Source organism: Scyliorhinus torazame, chromosome 11 (assembly GCF_047496885.1).
Source record: "Scyliorhinus torazame isolate Kashiwa2021f chromosome 11, sScyTor2.1, whole genome shotgun sequence".
Classification (NCBI taxonomy): Eukaryota; Metazoa; Chordata; class Chondrichthyes; order Carcharhiniformes; family Scyliorhinidae; genus Scyliorhinus; species Scyliorhinus torazame.
In genome coordinates this window covers 163,550,448-163,572,697 of record NC_092717.1, presented here as the reverse complement: position 1 = coordinate 163,572,697, position 22,250 = coordinate 163,550,448, and the positions used below count along the sequence as shown (strand labels likewise).

Below are 22,250 nucleotides of genomic sequence, written 5' to 3'. Positions count from 1 at the left end.
TTACTTAAGTATCTTCCTTTTTTCCCGGAGATGGGCCATCCATATGCTAATGGACCTACAGTTTCAGTCTCGTCCGGGAGCTGCGGTTCCAATATGCAGACAGGCTCTGTGCCTGCTTGCTTTCTTAACATTGCCCATTTTTTCCTGCAATCTTTGCAAATGTCCATTTTGTATTCTGGAAGTGGCCAGCCCAGATGGCTACACAGATCATAGAATTACTTTCATAAAGTGGGGTGTTTTGTGCCTCAATATTGGCTGATCAATTGTAAACATGACCCTGAAATATTGTGCATCTGTCTAGCTCAGACATTCAATTAAAGAATATACCACAAAAGCTTTCCAATATTAAACATCAGGTATGTTATCTTAGACCAACTTGGCTGCAATAGGCTCTACATACTTCCTGTCTGTCCAAATTATAGTCATTAGCTGGACAACTAACAACAATGAGTTTCAATCCTCATTAGATAAACTGCAGGTACCAGGAAATCATCACCCGTAGCACAATTCACCAAAAATTGTATGACTGTAAACCATATGGCCCTTTGAGCTTGCTCCAGCAGTAAGATTACAGCTGATCTTAGACTTCAACTCCACTTTGCTGCCCGCTCCCCAGATCCTTGATTTCCCAAGAGACGAAAAACCTGTCTATCTCAGCCTTAAATGCATTTAATGATTGAGCATTCACAACCCTTTGGGCCCGAGAATTCCAAAGATTTACAATCCTTTGATGGAAGTAATTTCCTCTCAGCTCAGTGCTAAATGGTTGGCCTCTTATCCTGCGAATGTGCCCCATGTTTTAGATTTCCCGAACAGCAGGAGAAACATCTTAGGGTCTACCCTATCAAGTCCCTTCTGAATGTTCTACATTTCAATGAGATTGCCTTGCATTCTTCTGAACTCCAGAGAAAATAGACCCAATTCTGTCAGACTTTTTTGAGTCCAATTGTAGCCCAACATTTCAGGTCTATTGTCCAATGATAACTCAGTGATACAACAGATGCTTCAGCTTGGTGCAAGGCCCTATGAGCACCACTGCCAGGGTTCCCAGGTGACACTGCCAGCCTGGCTGGGGCACTGCCAGGATACCAGACTGCTGATGCCTGGGTGCCATTTTGCCCATGCTGGGGATAAGATCTGGGGCTGCTCTGCCCTTATGAAGTGGGGTGTGGGGCTCAATTATCCCCTTATAGGTGAGTTGGGGACTTTCAGGGGTCTGGTTGACCCTGTGAGGGGTGTCTAGAAATTAGGAGCCATTAATGGAACTTGTTAGTGTGGGAAATGGGAGAGTGCAGCCTCAGCGGAGAGTTCTTCGCCGAGACCCCGGAGTGAAGCAGGCACAGGACTCTGTTTCATTTCCGTGAAATCATGCCCCCCATCTTACATTGCACAAAGCCACAGAGAGGTAGCCAATTTGGCTTGTTCAGACACGGGAGACAAGCAAAAGTGCTTGCTGATAGCAGCCCACAGATTTAACATAGAGCCTTGTGGAGCATTCTTGCTCTTGCCAACTCCACAATAGTGCAAACAAAAAAACATGCCTCCCTGTGGCAGCATACAATGGTCCAATTAAGGACCACTGGCATGGTTGCTAGGTGCCATTAGAAATTGATTGCAGCAAATTGACATCACAAGTGTGACATTAGATAGACATTAGGCCCCTAATTCACATACACAATGTTCTTAGTGCCAATCTCAGGCAGACACTCTTCGAGCCTACAAAGGAATCCAAACTAATTTGACAGATTCTGCACTTCTGCCATGGAATAGCCATTCACTTACCGCCTGATATATTGGACACCTAGCTTCCTGTTTTTCACCTGTGAAATGGGTGTGCCATGATTGGATTTCTAGGCCAATATATTTTGTTAACATTTCTGATTTTTCTTTTCTTACGTCAGTATGGTAAGATTGAAAAGGTTATAGCCCCAGGCAATATAAGCAGGAACATATTAAGGAGTCTGCTTCAGAAAATAAAAGAGCACATGCACAGCAGCATCCTGAATACAAGCTGCATCACAAGGGATCAGGAAATTCATACTGCATGGAGCATCAAGCAAGATTATTTTTTGCTTTAAATAACTACTTATTTAAGAAAATGAAAGCATAACAGTGCAGTGCTGATGAAAGCAGGCACAGAGCCGGTCTGCATATTGGAACCGCAGCTCCCAGACAAGACTGAAACTGTAGGCCCATTAGCATGTTATTAAATACATCTTCAATAGAAAATAAAGTAAATCATATATACCAAGGTTAAAAAAATTATTTAAAACTGGTTAGGGACGATGGAAGATTATTTGTTCCATTAAAACACATTGCTCTAAACATTTAAGCCTCACTACTTGCAAACAATTATATTGTGAATAATAGACTTCATTGTCAAGCAAATTATGAAAGAAAAATCTTCCACCACAGAGCTTTACCTGAATGAATTTGGCATGTGCTCGTACATTTTTGCATCCATTAATTCTGGATGATGAAAATCAGGTAGAATGCATGCACTTGCATTCCTTGTTTAAAAAAAATATAGTTATTTAAGTTTTTTAACAACACAATTTTTTTCCCCTTACAAACAATACCACCCCCCCCCCCCCCACCCCCCGTAACAGAATAACACGAAATCGCACTGAGCAAGGTATATACATGGCAAAATGGTATATTTACATAGCTTTATACACTAGCTCTCTCCTGCACTTGCCAGTTTCCCCCACCCTTCATGTTATCTCCTGCTCCTCCGTCCCCCCAAGCAATCCCCCATCCCCGCCCCCCCCTTCCCAAGGCATCCCCCCCCCCCCCCCCCCACCCCCCAGGGTTGCTGCTGCTGCTGACCGACCTTCCTCTAACGCTCCGCGGGATAGTCTAGGAACGGTTGCCACAGCCTGTAGAACCCCTGCGCAGACCCTCTCAAGGCGAACTTGATCCTCTCCAGCTTTATGAACCCAGCCATGTTGTTTATCCAGGCCTCCAAGCTAGGGGGCTTCGCCTCCTTCCACATTAGCAAGATCCTTCGCCGGGCTACTAGGGACGCAAAGGCCAGAATGCCGGCCTCTTTCGCCTCCTGCACTCCCGGCTCGACCACTACTCCAAACATTGCTAGCCCCCAGCTTGGATTGACCCGGACTTTCACCACCTGAGATATTGCTCCCGCCACTCCTCTCCAGAACCCCTCCAGTGCTGGGCATGACCAAAACATATGGACATGGTTCGCCGGGCTCCCTGAGCACCTTCCACATCTGTCCTCTACCCCAAAGAACCTACTCAACCTCGCCCCCGTCAAGTGCGCTCTGTGAACCACCTTAAATTGTAGCAGGCTGAGCCTGGCACATGAGGAGGAGGAATTAACCCTACCCAGGGCATCAGCCCACAGACCTTCCTCGATCTCCTCCCCCAGCTCCTCCTCCCATTTACCCTTCAACTCTTCTACTAGCGCTTCCCCCTCTTCTTTCATCTCCTGGTGTATTGCCGACACCTTGCCCTCCCCGACCCATACACCCGAGATCACCCTGTCTTGAATTTCTTGTGCCAGGAGCAACGGGAATTCCCTAACCTGTCACCTCACAAAAGCCCTCACCTGCATATATCTAAAGGCATTTCCCGGGGGTAACTCAAACTCCGAACCGTGGCTCCCCTTCCATCTTTGATTCCCCCTATTTCCCTCACTGCCGTCCTCTTATGGAGCTGGTGTGCCAGCATCCGACTAGCCTTTTCCCCGTACTCGTAGGTCGCCCCCTGCGCCTTCCTCCACTGTGCCTCCGCCTTCCCCGTGGTCAACAGGTCAAACTCCGTCCGGAGCCGTCGTCATTCCCCAAGTAATCTTTCCCCCGGGGCCTCTGCGTGTCTCCTGTCCACTCTCAAAATCTCCCCCACTAACCTCTCCCTTTCCATGCCCTTTGTCTTCTCCCTATGAGCCCTGATGGAGATTAGCTCTCCCCTGATCACCGCCTTCAATGCCTCCCATACCACTCGCACCTCCCCGTTGTCGGTGGCCTCCAAGTACCTTTCGATACATCCCCTCACCTTCCCACACACCACCTCATCTGCCAGCAGTCCCACATCCAGCCGCCACAGCGGGCGTATGTCCCTCTCCTCTCCCAGCCCCATTTCCACCCAGTGCGGGGCGTGGTCCGAAACGGCTATGGCCGAATACTCCGTCCCCTCCACCCTCGAGATGAGCGCCCTGCCCAGAACAAAAAAATCTATCTGGGAGTAGGCTTTGTGCACGTGGGAGAAGAAAGAAAATTCCCTGGCCTGCGGTCTTGCAAAACTCCATGGGTCCACTCCCCCCATCTGATCCATAAACCCCCTAAGCACCTTGGCCGCCGCCGGCCTCTTTCCCGTCCTTGATCTGGAGCGGTCCAGTGCTGGGTCCAGCACTGTATTGAAGTCCCCTTGAAGGGCAGCACGGTAGCATTGTGGATAGCACAATTGCTTCACAGCTCCAGGGTCCCAGGTTCGATTCCCGGCTTGGGTCACTGTCTGTGCGGAGTCTGCACATCCTCCCCGTGTGTGCGTGGGTTTCCTCCGGGTGCTCCGGTTTCCTCTCACAGTCCAAAGATGTGCAGGTTAGGTGGATTGGCCATGATAAATTGCCCTTAGTGTCCAAAATTGCCCTTAGTGATGGGTGGGGTTACTGGGTTATGGGTTATGGGGATGGGGTGGAGGTGTTGACCTTGGGGAGGGTGCTCTTTCCAAGAGCCGGTGCAGACTCGATGGGCTGAATGGCCTCCTTCTGCACTGTAAATTCTATGAATTATCAGGCCTCCTACCTCCACGTCCGGAATGCGCCCCAACATGCGCTTCATGAATCAAGCATCATCCCAGTTCGGGGCGTATACATTTACCATCACCACCCACGTCCCTTGCAACCTACCACTCACCATCACATATCTCCCTCCATTATCCACTACGATAGTCTTGGCCTCAAATGATATATGCTTTCCCACCAAAATTGCCACCCCTCTATTCTTCGCGTCCAATCCCGAGTGAAATACCTGTCCTACCCATCCCCTTCTTAACCTGACCTGGTCCGCCACCTTCAGGTATGTCTCTTGGAGCATAGCCACGTCTGCCTTCAGTCCCTTCAAGCGCACGAACACTCGAGCCCTCTTCACCGGCCCATTCAGGCCCCTCACGTTCCACGTTATCAGCCGGATTGGAGGGACTCTCACCCCCCCACCCCCCACCTCCCGCCGACTAGCCATCTCCTTTTCTGGGCCAGTCCCGTGTCCGCGTCTCCCTCACCCTCCAGTCCCCCAGCCGGGGGACCTCCGTCCCGACCACCTCTTCTGTGTCCCATTACCCTTTGGCCAGTGCAGCAGCAACCCTTTTTCCCCCCTTTCCCCCCCTTCCCCCCTCCCCTCCCCCCCCGCTAGACCCCTGGCTAGGTTTTTTGCGCCCCCCATATCACTCCCGTAAGTCAGCTGATACCTGCTGACCCCGGCTTCCCCCGCCGTCCCTTTGACCCCCCCCCCCCCCACCCCCCCGTGTGGGAGTCTCCCAATCAATATACGTTCCTTCGTTCCCCTTCCCGCCTTTCTTCCCGCGCGCGGGAAAAAAGACCGCGCTTTCCAAAGCCTGCCCCGCCCCCCCTGCCGCAGTTCCTGTTGCGGTCTTGTCTCTCTCCGCCAGCCCATATAACATTCCCTGCGTGTGGTTGACCCCCTATATACAACCAACCATCACACAAAAACCCTCAAACACCCCCCCCACCCTCACAAACCCTCAGTTAGAGACCAACTTTTCAGTTTGTATAAAGGTCCACGCCTCTTCAGGCATTTCGAAGTCGTAGTGTTGGTCCTTGTATGTAACCCACAGTCGCACTGGCTGCAGCATTCCAAATTTCACTCCTTTCCGATGCAGCACCGCTTTGGCCCGGTTAAAACCTGCTCTCCGCTTAGCAACCTCCGTGCTCCAGTCCGGGTATATTCGGATCTCTGCATTGTCCCACTTGCTGCTCCGCTCCTTCTTGGCCCATTTCAGGACCCTCTCTCTGTCCGTGAACCGGTGAAATCTCACCACGATCGCTCTTGACGGCTCATTTGCCTTGGGCTTCCTCGCCAGCACCCGGTGTGCCTCGTCCAGCTCCAGCGACCTAGAAAGGGGCCTCCGTGCCCATCATCGCCCCGATCATCGTGCCCGCGTATGCCGCGGCATCGGCCCCCTCCACTCCTTCTGAGAGACCCAGGATCCGCAGATTATTTCTCCTCGACCTGTTCTCCAGGTCTTCGAGTCTTCCCGCCCACTTCTTGTGTAGCGCCTCGTTCTGCTCCACTCTCACCGCCAGGCCCAAGAGCTCGTCCTCATTCTCACTGACTCTTTTCTGTACCTCCTGGATCTTCACCTCGTGGGCCTTCGGGGTTATCCCTAGTCCTTCAATTACCGCCAGCATAGGCGCCAGCATCTCCTTGCGCAGCTCCTCGAAGCAGCGCTTAATGAATTCCTGCCGCTCCGGCCCGCACTCCGCTTTGTCCCCGGCCGCCGCCATTTTGATTTTTTTCCCCTCGCTTCTCCCGCTGCTCCAATGCCGCTTTTTTGGCCGTTGCACTTCTAGTCCGGTCCATAAAAGTTGGAGGGGGACCTCTCTCTTCACTTCCCCACCGGTTGTTGTCAAAACAAATTCCGTTGGGGCTCCTCCAATGAGTCCGAAAGTCCGGAGTAGCGGGAGCTGCCGAATCGTGCGGCTTAGCTCCGCATAGTCGCAACCGGAAGTCCCGCACTTGCATTCCTAACGTGTAGCAAGTAAAGCTCACACTGTGGCACTCATAAAGGGGTACAATTATCCCCGAATGCCTGCCTTTGAATCAATAGAATGATTCACTGTGAGGTACGCCTTAAGAGTGAAGTGAACATCAAAAATATTGGCCCTCTGCTGATACCTGAATCCCACCAGACTGGCTATTAGATCCATCCAATGAATTCTGACCCGGTTTCTCGTTATGACTGTTTGAGAAGCATGACGCATTTGATAACAGGCTAACAATGACAACATTTACACAACACCTTTATACCCCAGCGAAACTTGCCAAGGCACTACACAGGAATGTTTTTAAACAAAATTCGACACTGTGCCAGACAAAGGGATATTCAGTCAGCTGACCAAAAGCTTGAACAAGAGCTGGGTATTATGGAGTGTCTTAAAGGAAGAACATGGGCTAAAGTGATAGAGAGTTTTAGGGCCCACGTAGCTGAAGTCACAGTCGCCAATCTACTCAGTAAATTGGATATTCAGCCAAATGGCTCACTTCACTGATGGTGACCGTGTTGCAAACAAATAATTTCTAATACCTAGTTGGTGTTGTGCTAGCTGCACATTCATATATGCCTTCAAAATATTCCTAGGTCACTTCCACTGTTTTTGGAAGTGGGGGTGGGGTGGGGGTTGGGTGGGAGGTGGGTTAATGCTACAACTTTTGACCACTTTGCAAGTGATCTCTTACAGATTGAGTCCTTTATTCTTTTCAGAGTGAATCTGTGCAGGTTCCTGTCTCGCCTGTCTCTTCTTCCCTTCATTTGTTTTGAGCTTTATATTATTCTTGGGATGTTGGCTTTGATGCCTTCTTTGTTTTTTTCTCAGAATGACTGAACGTCATTTTCTCCTTCTCAGAAACCATAATTGATTCATAACCTTAAAAGGTATGTGTGAGGTACAATTTCAGTGTGAGAACAATCATATCTGTGAAAGTATGAATGCAGAAATTATAAAATTAAAATTTATAATTTAAAATGTTTCTGAAGTCTGGGGTCATTTGTTTTATAATTTTAATTTCTGTTCAAATTTGTTTCATAAGTTAAAAGTAATTTTGTTGTCTGTCTCTCGTCTTGTTTATTCTCTGGTTTTCCTCAAACCTCCCTCAGTCCACCACTCAATGTTATCCACATGGCAGCATGGTAGCAGAGTGGTTAGCACTGTTGCTTCACAGTGCCAGGGTCCCAGGTTTGATTCCCGGCTTGGGTCACTGTCTGTGCGGAGTCTGCATGGTCTCCCTGCGTCTGCGTGCGTTTCCTCCGGGTGCTCCAGTTTCCTCCCACAAGTCCTGAAAGACGTGCTGTTAGGTAATTTGGACATTCTGAATTCTCCCTCTGTGTACCCAAACAGGCGCCGGAATGTGGCGACTAGGGGCTTTTCACAGTAACTTCATTGCAGTGTTAATGTAAGCCTACTTGTGCCAATAAAGATTATTATTATATCCAATTTTTCTTATTCCTATTCTGTTTTTGTCCTCAATTTATCCTTCAATTGGTGCCAGGTCAAGGCTGTTAGGCTTTGTTTCCAATGTCCATACATCGCTCTCTTTCTCTTTCTAACTGCACTCATTAGTTCTGTATAATTCTAAAAATTCTAGAGTTGCTGGGGTAGATATAAAGATGAATTGTGAACAAACAAGTTGAATAATGAGACCATCAAAAAGATTGTTTATTACTAAACTCATGCAGAACTGGCCAATCAAAAGCAATCCTAACTATAGGACCATTTTAAAAAAATGTTTCCTGGGATGTGAGAATTCACTGACAAGGCCAGAATCTGTTGCCCATCTCTAATTGCACTTGAGATGCTGGTGGTGAGCTGCTTTCTTGAATTACTGTATTCCTTCCGGTCTAAGTACACCTATTGCACTATTAGGGAGGGAAATGCAGGATGTTGATGCAGTGACAGCGAGGTAACCGCAATATAGGGCACAATTTGCCGGCCTCATTGCTCCCGACTTGGTGTTGTGATGAGGCCGTTGAATCTTGCGAGATTTACGATGCTCGACATGTCTTGTGAAATTCAACTGAACTCGCGAGACTTCGGGATTTGGATCTCACTCATGCTGGGTGAGATCTAGGTCAGCATATTTAAATGAGCTATTAGGCTCACTTAAATAAGCATGCACCGGATTCTCCTGCGCCTGGGATCTAATGGCAACCCCAGCGAGGCCTCGACCAGGCACCATTTAGTACCGGTCCACGCAAACCTGGCTCTCCCTCTGGAACCCGGACACCTTGACACTGCCAGTGGCACTGCCAAGGGTCAGGGCCTGAGGGGGGAACCATACCATGAAAGGGAAGTTTTGGGGTTTATGAAGGGGGGGGGGGGGGGGGGGAAGAATGGGTATGAAGGGTGCGTCACAAAGGTTGGGGGTAAAGGGTGGGGTCGTGAAGGGGGGGCTGGAATAGCCTGGAAAGGGGTGAGGGTATCCTGGGAACCCAATAGAGGGGTGTTCTCCCTTTGGGGGGAGGGGTAAACTGGAGCGCCCGGAGGAAACTCACGCAGACACATAGAACATACAGTGCAGAAGGAGGCCATTTGGCCCATCAAGTCTGCACCGACCCACTTAAGCCCTCACTTCCACCCTATTCCCCTAACCCAATAACCCCTCCTAACCTTTTTGAGCACTAAGGGTAATTTAGCGTGGCCAATCCACCTAACCTGCATGTCTTTGGACTGTGGGAGGAACGGAGCACCCGGAGGAAACCCACGCAGACACAGGGAGAACGTGCAGACTCCGCACAGACAGTGACCCAAGCCGGGAATCGAACCCTGATGCTGTGAAGCAACAGTGCTAACCACTGTGCTACCTGTATGGTCCAGTACAATTTCTGATTAATGGTAGCACCCAGAATGTTGATGACGAGGTAATGCAGCGATGATAATGCCATTGATTAGATTCTCGCTTGTTGTAGATGGTCACTGCCTGCCACTTGTTGTTTGCCAATTATTAGCCATGCCTGCCTGAATGTTGCACAGTTCTTGCTTTAAGTAGGTTGTCTGCCAAGAATGATATTGAACATTGTGTAATCATCAGCAAACATCCCCACTTAATTCCGACCTTACAATTGAAGAAAAATCATCATGAAGCAGCTGAAAATAGTTGGGCCTATAGGAGACTATCAACTGACATCCTGGGATTGAGATAATTGGCCTCCGACAATCATAACCATCTTCCTTTGAATGGGATGATAAAGATTCCACATTCTTGTAGTTTATTTTACTACTTTAATGGCAGCCATGCACTTCCCATTTATATTTTCAGTTGCTCTGTCACCTTTATCCAAGTCCTCTACTTGCTTGGCCGACTGATCATTCTGTAGTTTAGAGACTGAGCCAGGAAACTGCAGCATTCTGTCACTTCTGCTGGGAGGGTGTATAAACGTGAAGTCCAGTGACTCTCTCACCAAGTTCCCGTCTCTCGACAAAATGCCTTCTTCCATCCCTCAGCTAGCCAGTGACTCGCCAAATTGCTCATTCTTATTGGTAGTATTCTGGACTATAGCTTTAACTGCAATTTCGGCAAGCAATCCAGAGATTGGAGCAATGCTTTCACATTAATTCACATTTTCACATTAATTTCGCATCACAGATGCGGGCAGGGAGGTGGATTTGAGAGGTCAGGAAGAGATCAGCCATGATCTGATTGAATGGCGGGGCAGGCTCGAAGGGCCGAATTGCCTGCTTCTGCTCCTAATTCCCATGTTCCTATTAGGCGCAGACCAAAGAGTTTACAGTTAAAGACATGTCTGTCCCGGAATCCGAGATTGAAATCAAGTTTGAATTACACCAGAAACATCGCCTCGCTGAATGCTCGTTAGGCAGCACAGATTGACCCGAATTCATTCTGAATTCCTAACATGCATTTCCCTCTGTTACTAATCCTAGTCAAAGAGCAGAGGGCTAGGGTTAGGGTTAGAGTGGGGGGGGGGCACATTGAGCTGAGGGGTATGTGAATGGGAACGAGCCTTTCAGGGATAGGGGGGACGGTTAAAAAACACTCAAATGTGGTCATTTCTTCAAAAGGACCGTGTTCCCGTTTATACTGCCCACCAACGCAAAACGATTGCAAATCCGCTGTAAATGTATTGATGACACATTAGTAATTGTTGCTCAGTAAAATAACATGGGGGGATTTTAAAGTTATAACCTTGGTAATGAATATGTAAGTTGGGGACGGAATTGCCCACTGTGCTAGTTACCTTGCTGTCACTTTCGGGTCAAACTTGGCTCTGTACTTGGCCACTCTGGTTCTCCTGGATTCATCCGAGCAGCTGGCCTCGCTTTGCCCACTGCCCACTCCCTTGGATTCCGGCTTCAGCGGCCCCTCATCGCACACCTTGGGCTTGCACTTCACCACCGTCTTCACAAAATCCATGTAGCAGTTCCTCGGCGGCTCTGGCAGCACTTTACTCGTCCCGCAGCCCATCACTCGGACATGGTGCAGTCAGCGAGCTGCACCTGGCCGCTGCAGACCCCGAGCTGCTCACTCAGCCTGTGATCGTACTCTCTCTCCTGGCGCTCTGCATTGGTCTTATTGCACTGCCCCCAAGCGACCTGAGAGGAAGAGAGCTGCCAGCCACCCTGCGGGTCTTCACCACCCGCCCGAATAGAAACACAGCGCAGGGGAGTGGGTGAGTGGGTGGGCGTGCCGAGTGAGCTGATAGAAGGAAACCCTGTCAGGATAGTTCCAACTTAGAAATGGAGGGACCTTTTTCCACCTTTATCACAGCATGTGCAGCAAACCCAGGGCCACGGAGCAGTGCCAGAACATAATAATAACAGTGCTTTTTTCTTTCTTATTTCAGAGTTCCAGCATCTGCGATATTTTTATTTTATACCAGAAGCCGGTACAAATTACATTGGCTCCTCAACTGCCCGCCCTATCGTCCCAAGGTAGACAAACTGAGGCTTCAACTTGCCCAAATTAATACTGACCCAACTTTCACACCACTACCTGTTTTGTAGACTGCCCCTTCAAAGAAGTGCTGTTTTCACATGGGTTAGCTCAGTTGGCAGGACAGCGTGGAACATCAGCCTGGGAATGAAGGGAGTGTGGTAAACACCACAAGTAATACATTGCATGTATTACAGGTACCACAGTAAATCCCAGCCTGCTGGCTCCGCCCAGCAGGCGGTGTATAAAAGTGTATGCTTTCCTGCGCTGCTCCCATTCTGGTTCCAGCTGCAGGAGGCGCAACATCTTGTGCAATAAAGCCTCGATTGTTTCACCTTTCTCGTCTCGTGGTAATTGACGGTACATCAATTTATTGCACAAGATTTTAAAAGATGGACTTCCTAATCAAGCCTGATCGCCTGGAGCTGAGCCCTCACGCAGCCAATGCCGTGTCCACCTTCGAACACTGGCTAGCCTGCTTTGAAGGTTACCTCAGAGCAGCCACTGAAGAACTCTCGGACCCACAGAAGCTCCAAGTCCTCTACTCACGGGTGAGCCATCAAATCTTCCCCCTCATCCGGGATGCGCCCACCTACACACAAGCGATGATGCTACTAAAGGGACAGAACATTAAGTCGGTGAATCAAGTGTACGCCAGGCACCTCCTGGCCACGAGACGGCAACTCCCGGGGGAGACTCTGGACGATTTCTTGCGGGCTCTACAGATTCTCGGTAGGAACTGTGACTACCAGGCAGTTTTGGAAGTCCAACACACCGAACTACTGATCAGAGACACTTATGTCACGGGCATTAAGTCTACGTACATTTGCCAGTGGCTATTGGAAGGGGGTACGCTCGATCTTGCAGAGACTGTGCAGCTTGCCAATTCCCTGGAAGTGGCCTCCCATAATCTCGAGGCCTACACCTCCGACCCCGCGGCACCCTCGTGGGCATCATGGGCCCCACCAGCTGCCGACTCGATTACACCACAAGCCTGCGCCGCGCGGCAGCCAGCCAACTCCAGAGGGCCCAAATGTTATTTTTGTGGCCAGAGCAACCATCCCAGGCAGCGCTGTCCGGCGCGGAGCGTAGCCTGCACTGGGTGCGGGAAGAAGGGCCACTTTGTTTCCATTTGCCAGGCCCGGTCGGTCGCCGCTGTTTCCAGGACCGGCATTGCTACACCCCCCACGTGTGATCCAGGAGCGCTGCCATCTTCTCCACCACAAGCCACATTGACGCTGCCCGCATGTGCGCCCCATGGGCGCCACCATCTTCTCCACCACAAGCCACGTGCAGCCCATGGGTGCCGCCATCTTTGATGCCACCCGCCATGGGCGCCCCATAGGTGCCGCCACCTTTGGCACCATTTTGGACCGTGCCTCAGGACCCCTGCTCGTCGGGCCGTTCGCTGCCCGCTGATACCTCCGCCACCGCTGATCAGCCCGGGACCTCCCAACATCTTCCGCAGCTCGCCTCCATCACCCTGGATCAGTCTCGGCCCCGCAACCTTGGGACTGCTACGACGACGGTAAACATCAACGGGCACAAGACGACCTGCCTCTTTGACTCCGGGAGCACAGAGAGTTTCATCAACCCTGCTACGGTAAGGCGCTGTTCCCTCCCGGTGCTCCCCGTCACCCAGGAAATCGCCATGGCCTCCGGATCCCATTCCGTGGAAATCCGGGGGTACTGCATCGCGACCCTCACCGTCCAAGGCGTAGAGTTCAGCAACTTCAGGCTCTACATTCTCCCCCATCTCTGCGCTGCCCTGTTACTAGGTCTTGACTTTCAATGCCACCTCCAAAGCCTTACTTTGAAATTCGGCGGACCCCTGCCCCCCCCTCACCACCTGCAGCCTCACGACCCTTAAGGTCGATCTACTTTCACTGTTTGCAAACCTCACCTGCAAGCCCGTCGCCACTAGAAGCAGACGGTGCAGTGCGCAGGACAGGGCCTTTATCAAGTCGGAGGTCCAACAGTTTCTGCGGGAGGGGATCATTGAGGCCAGTAACAGCCCCTGGAGAGCTCAAGTAGTGGTAGAAGAAGTACTGGTGAGAAGCACAGGATGGTCATTGACTACAGTCAGACCATCAACCGGTACACGCAGCTCGATGCGTACCCCCCCCCCACGCATATCTGACATGGTCAATCAGATTGCGCAGTATCGAGTCTTCTCCACAGTAGACTTGAAGTCCGCCTACCACCAGCTCCCCATCCGCCCGGAGGACAGCCAATACACTGCATTCGAAGCAGATGGCCACCTCTATCATTTCCTTAGCGTTCCCTTCGGTGTCACCAATGGGGTCTCGGTCTTCCAGCGAGAGATGGACTGAATGATTGACCAGTACGGGCTGCGGGTCACATTCCCGTACCTAGATAATGTCACCATCTGTGGCCATGATCAGCAGGACCACGACGCAAACCTCCAAAAATTTCTCCATACCACCAAATCCCTTAACCTCACGTACAATAAGGAGAAATATGTGTTCCGCACCAACCGCTTAGCCATCGTTGGCTACGTAGTGGAAAATGGAGTCCTAGGGCCCGATCCCGACCGCATGCGCCCCCTCCTGGAACTCCCTCGCCCCCACTGCCCCAAGGCCCTGAAACAATGCCTGGGGCTTTTCTCGTATTACGCCCAGTGGGTCCCTAATTATGCGGACAAGGCCCGCACACTCATCAAGTCCACAGATTTTCCCCTGACGGCTGAGGCCCGCAAGGCCTTCAACCACATCAAGGCGGACATCGCCAAGGCCACGATGCACGCAGTCGACGAGACCCTCCCCTTTCAGGTGGAGAGCGATGCATCAGATGTAGCTCTGTCCGCCACCCTCAACCAGGCGGGCAGACCCGTGGCTTTCTTTTCCCACACCCTCCATGCCTCCGAAATTCGGCACTCCTCTATCGAAAAGGAGGCCCAAGCCATTGTTGAAGCTGTGCGACATTGGCGGCATTACCTGGCTGGCAGAAGATTCACTCTCCTCACTGACCAACGATCGGTTGCCTTCATGTTTAACAATACGAAGCGGGGCAAGATCAAAAATGACAAGATCTTGAGGTGGAGGATCGAGCTCTCCACCTATAACTATGAGATCTTGTATCGCCCGGGGAAGCTCAATGAGCCCCCTGATCCCTATCCCGCGGTACATGTGCCAGCGCACAAGTGGACCGACTCCGGGCTCTCCACAATGATCTCTGCCACCCAGGGGTCACCCGGTTCTTCCATTTTGTCAAGGCCTGCAACCTGCCCTACGCCATTGAAGAGGTCAGGACCGTAACCAGAGACTGCCAAGTCTGTGCATAGTGCAAGCCGCACTTCTACTGGCCAGATAGAGCGCACCTGGTGAAGGCCTCCCGCCCCTTTGAGCACCTCAGCATGGACTTCAAAGGACCCCTCCCCTCCACCGACCGCAACGTGTACTTCCTCAACGTAATTGATGAGCACTCCCGGTTCCCTTTTGCCATCCCATGTCCCGACATGACTTCTGCCACGGTCATCAAAGCCCTTGTTATGGGCAAGGCATTGTTCAGAACCCCAAAATGTATCATGGAGTTCAACCAACCTCTCCCTTTAATGGATTTGTTGCTTTTCCTTGCGCACGGCTTTTCCTTAGGTGTGGGATTACAATTATGGACAGGTGGGGTTTTAAATACAAAACACTGTTTATTCCATGAACTCATCTTAAATAAATATTGGATCTCTTAACACCCCTTACTTCAAAGATAACTCAGAAAATATTGCAACAGTAAATAACTCCTTAAAATGTTCCTTCAAACTTCCAAGAGACTGAGGTCAGGTCAGCCATTTTTGCAGTTTAATTTTAACCTTTAAAACAGTATCATATCAGGTTAAAGAATATATATATTTTCTGTAGAATGGCAGAGATATATTAGCTTGGTTGACTTCAGCTCCAGCACCTTGCTTTCTTCCTGCAGCTCTCTGGACACACACAGACACACACAAACTGCTTTTTCCAACTGCAAAATTAAACTGCAAAAATGGCTGACCTGACCTCAGCTCCACCCATTCTCTGACATCGCCGTTTTCTTAAAGGTACATTGCTTAAACATCCATGTCTTAAAGGTACCCTCACATGACACCTCCCCCAAGAAAATAAAAACCATCAACTTCAAGATGGTTTCATTTTTCACTTTTGCACCACCCACTAAGAAATGTACACAGTAAATATACCTTTTTGTTTAAAAAAAAAACAACACATGCTAACAGGTGCAATAATATAGTCCATTTTTCTTTGTTCTTCTTCCTCCAACCGAAATCCTTCTCGATTGATCACATTCGAGACAAAGCATCGGCTATCACATTTTCCCGTCCTGCCACACGTACTATTTTTAAATGAAATGGCTGTAACAACAAACTCCAGTGAAACAGCCTTGCATTGTTATTCCGGAATCGCTCCAAAAACGTCAAAGGATTTTGATCCGTATATATAATGGTGTCAGATGGATTGCTGGCCACATAAATGTGAAAATGTTGCAAAGCCAGCACCAAACTCAAAGTCGCCTTCTCAATCGTCGAATACTTTTTTTGATGAGAATTCAATTTCTTTGAAAAATAACCAACAGGCCGCTCTAGTCCTTCGTCGTCGTCTTGTAGAAGCACCGCACCTACGCCCACATCGCTCGCATCCACAGCCACTTTGAAGGGTTTGGTATAATTTGGGATGATTACCACAGGAGCAGTGGTTAACACAGCCTTCAGGCCGTCAAATGCCTGTGGACACTCCGCTGTCCACTGGAATTTGTTACGCTTCTTGAGCAAGTCCGTCAGTTGAGCAACCACACTGCTAAAATTTGGTACAAATTTCCGGTAAAATCCAATCATACCAAGAAATCGCATTATTTCCCATTATGTCGAGGGTATCGGAAACTCCCCAATAACTTCCGTTTTCACATCCCGTGGGACCAGTCGACCCTGTCCGATGGTATGGCCAAGGAAAGTGATTGGGCTTTTCCAAATTCACTTTTGGATAAGTTTATCACCAAACCCGCCTCCTGAAGTCGATCAAACAATTCCCTCAGATGTTTTAAATGTTCTTTCCATGTCTGGCTGAAAACTACCAGATCGTCGATGTATACCGCACAATTGGGTAATCCTGAAACAACTGTATTAGTTAACCGTTGAAATGTTGCTGGGGCATTTTTCATGGCAAATGGCATAACTTTGAACTGGTATATATCATCTGGAGTCACAAATGCTGTAATCTCCTTCGCCCTTTCGGATAAAGGTACCTGCCAGTAACCTTTCAGTAAATCCAATTTGGAAATAAAAGTGGATTGTCCCACTTTCTCAATGCAATCCTCCAAACGTCGGATAGGATAAGAGTCCGTTCTTGTAACGGCATTCACCTTTCGATAGTCCACACACAACCATTGGGTACCGTCTGGTTTAGGTACCATCACTATGGGTGAACTCCATTGGCTGCAACCCACTTCAATTATGCCATTCTTCAGCATACTCCCAATCTCTCTGTTAACCTGTGCCAATTTTAAAGGATTAAGTCTATGTGGATGTTGTTTGATAGGAACAGCATTTCCCACATCTACATCATGTATAGCCATTTTAGTACTTCCCAATTTATCTCTACAAACTTGCTCATGTGATATCAATAACTCTTTCAGGCCGGTTCGTTTTTCCTCTGGAAGGTAACAACAATTGATCCCAATTTTTAAGAACATCCTCATTTTCCAATTTAATTTGAGGTATGTCAAATTCACAGTCATCTGGATTTGGTTTGTCACTTTGAGTTAGAATCATTAAAACCTCCTTTCTCTCTCCTTCCCTTTCAAAGTACCTTTTAAGCATATTCACATGACACACTCGGTGAGTCTTCCTTCTATCTGGTGTTTTTCCCACATAATTCACCTCACTTAATTTCCTTTCAATCTGATACGGTCCACAAAACCTAGCTTTTAAAGGCTCCCCTACCACTGGTAACAACACTAAAACTTTATCCCCACTGGCAAAACTACAAACTTTGGATTTCTTGTCCGCTACCCGTTTCATCACATTTTGTGCAACTTTCAAATGTTGTCTAGCCAATTCACCTGCTCTATTTAATCGTTTCTTAAAATTTGACACGTAATCCAATAGTGTAATTTCCGATTTCTTACCAACCAATTTTTCCTTAATCAATTTAAGTGGTCCTCTTACCTCATGACGACAAATTAGTTCAAAAGGACTAAATTTGGTAGTAGACTCATTAGGTGCTTCCCTAAATGCAAACAATACAAATGGGATTCCTTTATCCCAATCCTCTGGATAATCTTGACAAAACGCCCTCAACATTGTCTTTAATGTCTGATGCCACCTTTCTAACGCTCCCTGCGATTCTGGGTGGTACGCAGTTGATTTAAATTGTTGTATTCCTAAGCTATCCATAACTTCTTTGAATAACTTTGAAGTAAAATTTGTTCCTTGATCCGATTGAATTTCTGTGGGTAGTCCATATCTAGTAAAGAATTTAAGTAACTCCACCACAATCCTTTCAGCTGTAATATTACGTACTGGAATGGCCTCTGGAAACCTAGTAGACACATCCATTATAGTCAAAAGATATTGATTCCCACTTTTTGTTTTAGGATCGGGTCCTCCACAATCGATTAGGACCCTCGTAAATGGTTCCTCAAATGCTGGAATGGGTATGAAGTAAGGGTGCTGGTTTTATCACTGCTTGAGGTTTCCCTATCACTTGACATGTGTGACATGATTGACAACATTTAACTACATCTTTATGTAGTCCAGGCCAATAAAAATGTTTCTGGAATTTAGCTTGAGTTTTCCTTATTCCCAAATGACCTCCCACTGGTACCTCATGTGCAACTCGCAACACCTCCTTTCTATACCCTACCGGCAATACTACTTGATGAACTTCTGCCCACTTTTCATCCGCCTCACATGTGCAGGTCTTCATTTTATCATCAAGACATCATTTTTACGGAATTAACATTCTGGTATACTCTCAGATTCTTCTTCCGTATATGCTTTCTGATATATCCGTTTTATTTCCACATCTTTCTGTTGCAACTCCGCCAATTTTCCTGAACTAAAAATATCCGCCTCATCATCCACTTGTTCTTGTTCTTTTTCAACCATCTGATCAAAAATTGTTTCTGATAATTGCACTTCAACTTCATCTTCACTCTTTGATTTCTCCTCTTGTCTTAACCTGTGTCTTTGCGACCTTGTTACTACACAATCTGGAAAAATCCCAGGATATTCGTCCTTCAACACTTCAGTTGACTGATTTTCCACTGGCTTATCAACCACATTAGGCATCACTCCCACCTGCGATCCAGCTATATCATTACCCAAGATAAACTGTATTCCTGGACAAGATAGTTTCTCTATTACTCCTATTACCACTTCACCACTCTTCACTGGACTTTCCAACCTTACCTTATATAATGGAACGCTACTCCTCTCACCCTGAATTCCATATAACACCACCTTTTCTGGCAACATTCTTCCCAAACTACATAATTCCTCATCTCTTACCATGAAAGATTGACTAGCCCCTGTATCTCTTAAAATTGTGACTTCTTTACCTGCTCTTCCTGATACACATGAGTAAACTTTACCCACACAAGTAAGTTCTTTAAAGACATCTGGCACCTTCTTGACAATTACTTCTTGAACAGGCTGTACAATCGTTTGCACTTCCTTCGCTTCCCTTGGGCTTGCCTTTACCACTTTAACAAACCCCACCGTCTTATCCTGTTTTATCACATCAGCCTTCCCAGTGCTTTTCGTCAACCACCAACACTGTGACTTTACATGGCCTAGTTTATTACAGTGAAAACATCTGAAACTTTTCATTTCTTTTCCACCCTCCTGGATTTCTTTTTTAATCTGAGGTACACTCTCTTCATTGTCTCCCATCAGATCACCTTTACCTTTACCACTTGAATATTTATCATGGCCCCAGTTTCTATCCCTCACCGGCTGAAACTGATGTCGGAAACCAATCTTTGATTTATGAACTAATTCATAATCATCTGCCATTTCCGCTGCTAATCTCGCAGTTTTAACCCTCTGTTCTTCCAGATGAGTTCTCACTACATCAAGAATTGAATTTTTAAACTCCTCCAAAAGTATAATTTCTCTGAGAGCTTCATACGTTTGGTCTATTTTCAAAGCCCTTATCCACCTATTAAAATTCCTCTGTTTGAGCCTTTCAAACGCCATGTATGTTTGAACAGGTTCTTTCCTTAAATTTCTAAACCTTTGTCTGTAAGCTTCAGGCACTAGCTCATATGCACTTAAGATGGATTTCTTCACCTCCTCATACGTTCCAGACACCTCCTCCGTTAGTGATGCAAACACTTCACTAGCTCTACCTACCAACTTTGTTTGAATCAGTAACACCCACATGTCCTGTGGCCATTTCATTTGTTTAACTACCTTCTCAAATGAAATGAAAAAGGCTTCCACTTTCTTCTCGCAAACCTTGGCAATGCTTGGACATATTTAAATAGATTCCCACCAAGCCTTTGACTATGACGCTCTTTCTCACTATCCTCATTACTATCATCCAACTGTACGTTTCCCTTTACGTCTGCCAATTATAACTGATTGTCATGTTTCATCGCCATTTTCTGAAGTTCAAACTCCCTCTCTTTATCTTTTTCCCTGATCTGTATCTCCCTTTCTTTTTCTTTTTGTTCTGCGAGGGCTATTCTTTCGTTTCTCCTTTCTTCTCTCTCCTTTTCTTTTTCCTCTCTCTCTCTTTCTCTTTCTTTATCCTCTCTCTCACTCTCGTATTCCAGCCGCTTTAATTCTTTCTCATGTTCCATTTGTTTAATTTGCAACTGAATTTTTGCCATTTCCAATTAGTCAAACTCTATCTCAGGCAACTTTAAATGCTTAACCACCGCCATAATTACCTCATCTTTTCGCATTTTGTCAGGTAATGTTAACTGCAATGTTCTTGCCAAATCTAACAGTCTGCATTTTGTTTCTGTCCGCAAAATACTACGTGTGACATTCTCCACCCCCAAAAACTTCTGAGCCTCTGAAAGAGCCATTGTTCACAACACTCTCCCCACTTAAACTAAAATACCACACCGGAAGAGCAACAATCCTTCACTGTCTTTAAGCTCACAAAAGCCAATCCAATAGATAGACATTTATCCCGGACGAGCCCCCAATTGTTATGGGCGAGGCATTTTCAGAACTCCAAAATGTATCATGGAGTTGAACCAACCTCTCCCTTAAATGGATTTGTTGCTTTTCCTAGCACACGGTTGACGTGGGTTTTTAAACACAAAACACGGTTTATTCCATGAACTCAACTTAACATCTTAAATAAACATTGGATCTCTCAACACCCCTTACTTCAAAGATAACTCAGAAAATATTGCAACAGTAAATAACTCCTTAAAATGTTCCTTCAGTTTCCCCATCTACATCCACAGCGATCGGGGATCCTCCTTCATGAGTGATGAGCTACGTCAATTCCTGCTCAGCAAGGGCATCGCCTCGAGCAGGACGACCAGCTACAACCCCCGGGGAAATGTTGCAGGTGGAGTAGGAGAACGGGGCGGTCTGGAAGGCCGTCCTGCTGGCCCTTCGGTCTAGAAATCTCCCGGTCTCCCACTGGCAGGAGGTCCTCCCCGAAGCGCTCCACTCCATCCAATCGCTCCTGTGCACCACTACTAATGAGACCCCTCACGAACGTGTGTTTGCCTTCCTTAGGAGGTCCACCTCCGGGGTCTCACTCCCAACATGGCTGACAGTTCCTGGACCCGTCCTCCTCCCGAAGCATGTGCGGAGCCATATATATCGGTTCCCTTGGTTGAGAAAGTCCACCTCCTCCATGCAAACCCGCAGTACACCTATGTGGCACACCCCGACGGGCAACAGGGCACAGTCTCCCTCCGGGACCTGGCACCTGCTGGGTCCCCACCCACAACCCCCGATGACCTGATACCGCTCCTCCCCCCTGGTTGCCTCATTCACCCCTGCGCCACCCACCCTCCCATCAGCGAACCTCACCGCAGCCCCAGCCCGGCAGGATCCGTCTCCTCACTGGGTCCACTAAGGGGTGACGGAGAAGAGGACAACACGCTCCCGGAGTCGCAGGTGACCACGTCGGCGCCCACATCACCACCAGGACTGAGGCGATCGCAGCGGAGGGTCAGAGCCCCCGACAGACTCAATCTGTAAAGTTTTTCTTCACTCCCGCCGGACTCTTTTTTAAACAGGGGATGAATGTGGTAAACATCACTAGTAACACATTGCATGTATTAGGGTACTGCCACTGTATTACAGGTACCACAGTAAATCCCAGCCAGCTGGCTCCTCCCAGCAGACGGTGTATAAGAGTGTATGCTCTCCTGCGTTGCTCCCATTCTGGTTCCAGCTGCAGGAGGCACAACATCTTGTGCAATGAAACCTCGATTGTTTCACCATTCTCGTCTCGTGGTAATTGACGATACATCAGGGAGCAAGTTCATGACCCCAAACTGAAAGTCTATAGAGAAATGGCCGCGCCCTCTCTGCTTTATGCATGCGAGACTTGGACTGTGTGTCAGCCGAATGCCAAGAAGCTCAACCAGCTTCACCTGAGCTGCCTTCAGGAGCTG

General features: G+C 48.2%; 1 protein-coding gene across 1 annotated transcript in view; it reads right to left on the bottom strand.

Moving 5' to 3' along the window:
• LOC140385623 (serine/threonine-protein kinase H1-like) overlaps nt 1-11,194 on the bottom strand; it is a 93,360-nt gene extending 82,166 nt beyond the window's left edge. Inside the window, exon 1 of the mRNA XM_072467956.1 lies at nt 10,951-11,194. Within this exon, the coding sequence (XP_072324057.1) occupies nt 10,951-11,177 (227 nt within the window). The 5' untranslated portion in view covers nt 11,178-11,194. The remainder of the gene's footprint in view (nt 1-10,950) is intronic.
• Nucleotides 11,195-22,250: the final 11,056 nt, after the last annotated feature.